The 6,476-nt window shown below is 50.4% G+C and overlaps 1 protein-coding gene across 1 annotated transcript in view; it reads right to left on the reverse strand.

The window, feature by feature from the left end:
• The window catches only part of ADAM28 (ADAM metallopeptidase domain 28), a 53,725-nt gene extending 49,264 nt beyond the window's left edge, over nucleotides 1–4,461 (reverse strand). Inside the window, 1 exon segment of the mRNA XM_027701953.1 lies at nucleotides 4,426–4,461. Within this exon segment, the coding sequence (XP_027557754.1) occupies nucleotides 4,426–4,461 (36 nt within the window).
• Nucleotides 4,462–6,476: the final 2,015 nt, after the last annotated feature.

Consider the following 6,476-nt stretch of genomic DNA (forward strand, 5'->3'; position numbering starts at 1 on the left):
ACCTGCAAGAGCATGAATTCCATGCACTTTATACTTTAAGGACATCCCAAATCAGGGCAGTGGCCCCCATGCCAGGGAGCTCAGCTCCAACCCTGCCAGAAACCCCATCCTAAATCAGGGCAGTGGCCCCCATGCCAGGGAGCTCATTCCCAACCCTGCCCTCAAACCCAAGGAGAGAGTTGTGCCCAGGGAAACAGGAGAGCTCTGCTGGACACTGGGCCCAGCCCAGCAGCTGCCTGGAGGCTCCAGGAGAGGAGCTCCTTGCACGAGTCTGGCTCTGCAAGGTCGAGACTTTCCTTCTCATTCCCCCCAGCCCCGCAAACATCACCCAGAGAACCCCCCCAGGGCTGTTGTGGGTCGTGACTCCCCCGACAAACAACGTCAGCAGGGCTTGGATCATCAAACCCACTCATCCAGTGACAGCAGAGATGGAGTTTTGGCTGCTGTGCTTGGGCTCTGACGGGGAGGATGTGATGAAATCCCTCCTGCTTTGTAAACGAACCCAACGAGAGCTGGAAATCCAGAAATAGAATAAATACAGATGACCCTGAACAGGGCCATGGTCTGAATGGAACCAGCCTGAGAGCAGTGGTGTGAGATCCCCCTTCCAGGTTTATTTAGAAATAGAGCTGGGGAGGAAATAACGTTCCCATTCTGCACATTTTTTTAGGGATTTTCAGCTTTTTTGCTGTTTTGCAACAGGATGGAGCCGAGATCTTTTGAAGTGTTGCGTGGAAAAAAACTGAGACAGACTCCAAAATAAAAAAAAAATAACTCAGGGACCAGATCACCTGGGATGTGGAAAACCCACATCCCCCTTTTGCCTGAAATACAGGAGGAACTCGAACCTGCACTGTTTACACTGGAGAGGAATATTTGAACTCAGCTGTGTAACCCATCAGTCACCTCCTTATACTGAATTTTCTTGACCTGTGGCAGCAAAGGGGTGTCCTTGGGGTGTCCTCTGTCAGCTGATGAGCTTTGCAGTCGCTGTGGATTAACTGCAATAAAACATTCCTGCTGAAATGGGAGGGGTTATCCAACATCAGGCCAAAGCAGCCCCCTTGGATCAGCCCATTCACACAAACTGGCCCTGCTTTGCTTCTGGGAATTCCTGTCCCTTGGCATGTGCCAAACCATGGACCCTCCTGTGAGCTGGTCCCTCCTAAAAGGAGGGGGTTTTATGCTTGGTTTGAGTGCTGCTGATCTAAGGATGATCAGAGGATGCTGTTCCAGCATGTTTCAGTAGAAAAACTTCCAGGCATCCTTTGGGCACCCATCTGGGTGATAACCTGAATTATAGGAGAACTTCCTCTCCTGCTTGGAGGTGTTTATCCTGTGATCCCTGCCAAGGGTTTGTCCTGGGAGTCAGGACCCCCTGGTGTGCTTTGGGTCACCCTGGATGACTCCAACTGCTCATCTGGTGCTCTGGGACACCTTGGAGCTCCAGAGAAGTGTCATAAGCAAAAATTGGATTTTCTGTCTGCCAGGGGGCTCCTCTGTGTGTTCCTGTGGTTTGTGGAAGGGACAGAGTGTGAGTTCTCCAGCTGAAGGCATGTGCAGTCCAGAGGGAACTGCATGTTCTGTCCAAAGGGAACAAAGTGGGAGAGGAAATTGTTTAATCCTATAGAATTCATGACTTCCAAATGCCATTGATTAAAGGATTGGGCAGTGGCTGAAGGTTAAGATCCTTCAAGCAGAGCTGTCAGGTGATTTGCCATTTTTAATTTGTCCAGTTGCCTGGGGCTGAGGATTAAAGGGACTTCCCTCCCTCCTCAGGACTTGCTTTGGGTTTACAGAAGGCAACCTTCTCTTTACAGCTGGGATGTGAAGGACAGGGGGCCAATTTGGGGGATTTCCTTTTATAAAGCATCATTAATTTTATAGTTAGCTCTGAAAACAGTTTTAACTTGAGCCCCACAGCAGCAAAGGAGCCACGGGCAGGTGATCCAAGAGGGTCTGAATATGAAAACCAGACACCTCAGTGGAAACTTCCAAGGATTTGAGGCTGCAGAACCAATTCACTCCTCTGAAAGTTCTGTTTGTGCTCCTTCTGTGCAGCCACCAAGGGGATCAGAGGATGGAGCAGCTCTGCTGGGAGGGAAGGATGGGAGAACTGGGCTTGTTCAGCCTGGAGAAGAGAAGCTTTGGGGTGACTTAACTGTGGCCTTCCAGGACCTGAAGGAGCCAACAAGGAAGATGGAGAGAGACTGTTTACAGGGACCTGGAGTGACAGGACACAGGGAATGGCTTCCCACTGCCAGAGGGCAGGGGTAGATGGGATATTGGGAAGGATTTTTTCCCTGGGAGAGCAGTGAGGGGCTGGGCTGGAATTCCCAGAGAAGCTGTGGCTGCCCCTGGATCCCTGGGAGTGTCCAAGGCCAGGTTGGAGCAACCTGGGACAGTGGGAGGTGTCCCTGCCCATGGCAGGGGTGGCACTGGATGATTTTAAGGTCCTTTCCAACCCAAACCATTCCAGGATTCCCTGGTGCTGTGACTCCCCCATCCCTCCTGCAAACCAAGGGCACAGGAGGGGGGGTGACTCCGTGTTTAAGAACTGAGGTGTGGGTTCAGTCCTTTGGGATTCTTCTACAAGGGTGAGAATGGCACCCCTAAAGCATGCTCTGCTCCAGGGGCAGGGAATGGACGAGCCTTGGACCATTTCCATAACTTTGGTCTTAATCCTTGTTCACTTCCTAAGCCTGGTCTGAACCTGAAAGCTCAAGTTCTCTCTGACTTCTCCCATTTCCTGGTAACTGGAGAGCAGGATTAGCCAGGTTTGGTTGAATTCCCCTCATTGATGCACAATCCATTCTCAGGAGGAGAAGGGGAAAGAACCCCTTGTGTTGTCTGGGATGAACATCCCAACCTGGCTGCTGCTGGAACACAGAGCCTGGAAAAGCTCCACCTGGAATTGGATCCCCCAGTGCAGACAAACGGCAGCTCATTGCTGGCAGAGCTCAAGTTCCTGTGCTCCTGCACAACATCCTCTGCCATGGCCTCAAACACCTCATTGCAGTTGGAGTTCAACACACAGAGAGTTCACATCAAACCTGTTGTTAACTCCCTTTTGCACTGCAGGACGAGGAATTGTTGGGTGAAAGCACTGGAGACACCAGGAGCTGTGGGAATTCTGCTGAGCCTCTCTAAAATCACTGCCTCTGGATTCAGGAGGAGGAATTGTTCATTTTAGAGGGGATCAGAGGGATGGAGCAACTCTGCTGGGAGAACTGGGATTGTTCAGCCTGGAGAAGAGAAGCTTTGGGGTGACTTAACTCTGACCTTCCAGGACCTTCCACTTTTTTATATGGCACAGCATATTAAAAAGTGGAGTTAATGGAGCACCAGGAGTGTGTCTTCCCCCCAGATCAGCCACTTCTCAGTCATTTTAACCCCTGGCCTTTGTTAATTGTTGTTTGTGGATCAGATTTTCCTCTGTGGAACATGAGGATGGCTGTTGTCTCCAGCCCACTGCAGTCTGTGTCTGGCTGTCTCTGTTCAACAACCCAGATGTTTTTATAGCCACTTTATAAAAGCCTAAAACAAATAAACACACAACCCCAGCCCTTCACCTCTCTTTGGATTCAATATTCCCAGAGTGTTATTGAGGCTAATGAGTGTTTCCTTCTCTTGATGAGCAGCAAATTCACACAGATCCGTGGCAGAGCTGGAGAACCACAGTGACAACAGAGCTGGGTCCCTGCTGGGGATCCTTGGGATCCTTGGGACCCTTCCCCAGAGCTCATCCCACTAGCCCAGGTTGCTCCAGCCTGGCCTTGGGCACTTCCAGGGATCCAGAGGCAGCCACAGTTTCTCTGGGAAATCCATTCCAGGGCCTCCCCACCCTCCCAGGGAAGAATTCCTTCACAATACCCAACCTAAATCTCCCCTCCCTCAGCTTAAAGCCAATTAAAGCCAAAGCTTTAAGCACAGCCCAGGTGTGATGCTTGAACCCTTCCTTCCCTCCCTACGACTCAGAGATCCCAAAAAATCCTCTTGAACCTTGAGTTTTGTGGAGAAGCCACAGGCAGGAGTTTTCTGGGCCTGGCCACTCGATCTTCCCCCACATTTCTTGCCAGGATTGTCTCTGGGGATGTGCTGAAGGCAGAGTTTGGTCACTGAATGGCCCAGGGGGACTCCTGCCAGCAGAGCAGAATGAAATGAAGGCACAGGCAGAGGGGTGCAGGGGGGTAGGGGGAGAAGTGCAGCTCAGCACCTTCCTCTGGGTCTCAACCTGCTGATTTTTTCCCAGAGCCTCGGACGTGCAGCCCAGGAAGTGAAACAACATCTCCTCTCCCCCACCACTTCCAAAGGGGATGATTTGCAGCTCCATCAGTGGAACTTTCAAACCAGCGTTTCCCTGGCAGATTCATTCCAAATACCAAGTGGGTTTTTTAATGGGAAAAATGAACCAAGAGGTCTCACATTGTTGTTTATAATCACGGCCGACAGCAACGTCATCGGGTAATGCTTCGCCCACTTATCTTGCCACGGGATTATTCATCCCAGGAGTGGGGATGGGAGGAAAAAAAAGAGCCTTCTGACATTGTTGTTTTGCAACCTTTTCCTATTTTTAAAAGGCACACAGCCCAGAAACAAACAGTGTGGGTTTAACTCAGCCCGACGTCACCTCGTCGCCCCCAGAACCTTTGTGGGCGCTCCCGGATCCTTTGTGTGATTCCATCCCTGGGAGCTGTGCTCCCAAAAAATCCATGGGACACAGTTCTGCCAGGTTTGGGGCATTTGCTGCCCTCCCCAGCCCAGCTGTCTGTGCTGAGCAGGGACCAAGATGTTCTCCATCATTTTCCCAGTGCTGAGGTTTAACCAGGACACCCAGTTATGGGTTGTTTTGCACCACCTTGGGCTCAAGATCCAAAGATCCAGGATCATCCTGTCCCCTTGAACTGCAACAATCCTGTACTTGCTTGGTTTGGTTTTAGGGACCAGGGTAAGAAATTGGATTAGTCCTTTTAAAGGAGGGGTCAGAGAGTCCCAGAAATGGAGCAGGAGTTTTAGGGATCTCCTGTGGCAAAGGTTACTGAGTGTCTGATGTGCCCAGAGTTCCAGGCCATGTTCTTTGGATATTGGGGGAGATTTTCCCTGAAAGGGGGGTCAAGCACTGGGACAGGGGATGGTGTTTCATTCTGGAAGTGTTCCAAAAATGAGCAGTCTCTATTTGCCATCACTTGGCAGGGTGGGATTCAGTCAAAGGTTGGACTTGGTGATCTCAGAGGTCTTTTCCAACCTGACTGATGGTGTGATTCTGTCTGCTGGGGGCTGGTTTGCTGCCATGGCCTAAGAGGACACCCCAGGGTGGATCTTTAAACCACAAAAATTAAGAATCTTGCCATCCATCCATTGTCTGTTGGTTGCCCCAATTCCAGTCCTGTTTTCCAAGCATTCCCTTTGTGCCACAGAGCACACAAAGGTTGTTGGTACCCATTTCTGAGCCACACAACGTGATAGAAACCCAAAGGGATGCAAGACACCTTCCACCACAGGCTTGGAACGTGATAACATTGAATCAAACCCTCAGCCTTTATATTTTTGTCCTGTGTCTCAATGACCAGGGTCTGAATTAGTGCAGTGGAAGAGAAGAGCTTAAATACGCACTGAACCACAAAAATACATTGAGATTTCCCAAAAAAAGTGAAGAAGAACCAGTGAGTACAAATCAGTTGCTGGCAAGTTGAGGGGAGTTGATGGTGAGTTGCTTTGAAGGCAGTGTAAGCAAACAAACAAATATACCCAGAATTATTTACCACCGCCTTGTTTGGGAACTTGCATGTAGCAAAACTGTTCAAAACACACTTCTTGCACTTCGATATTGTTTATAAACATCTCTCAGAGTTCCCAGGGCAAAGAAAGCCCCTGTTCCAGAGGGCACTGAGTAACCAGCCAGAGGGAGGGAGGTGGGCACGGGAGGGGAGCCAGGCTGGTGAAGTCACCCAGTTAATGGGTTGCAGACTCCTCAGTGCAGCAGCTCTTTCCCATGAGTGTCTTTCCACTGAGAAACTCTTCCTGTGGCTGCATTTCCAGCCCACAGCAGCCTCCAAACCTCCTGCCACCTTGGGAGGGTGTGCTGAGCCAGCTGTCCTGGGGTTTGGGGACACCAGGCTTTGATATCCCCCCTTAAAGGACAGTGGTGGGACCATCCCCAGCACTTTGAGGGCACTCTGAAAACAGAATAATCTCTGTTTTACTGTGCTGGGAGGGTCTTACACCTCTGCAGCCCTCGTTGAGCACAGGAGGAACTCCTGAGTGTTCCTTGCTCTGGGCACTCTGGAGAATCCCACACCTGGGAATTCTCGACAGCAGCACCCACCTGTCTGCAGTGGGGGTTCATGTCTTGGGTTTGGATTTATTCTTCAATGGCAACAACCATCCACCCTGGAATAAGGAGCAAGGACTAAGGACTAAGGAATAAAGAATAAGGAATAAGGACTATGGAACAAGGAATAAGGAATAAGGAATAA

The sequence above is a fragment of the Neopelma chrysocephalum genome, unplaced genomic scaffold (assembly GCF_003984885.1).
Source record: "Neopelma chrysocephalum unplaced genomic scaffold, ASM398488v2 Primary Assembly neopelma1_175, whole genome shotgun sequence".
Lineage (NCBI taxonomy): Eukaryota > Metazoa > Chordata > Aves > Passeriformes > Pipridae > Neopelma > Neopelma chrysocephalum.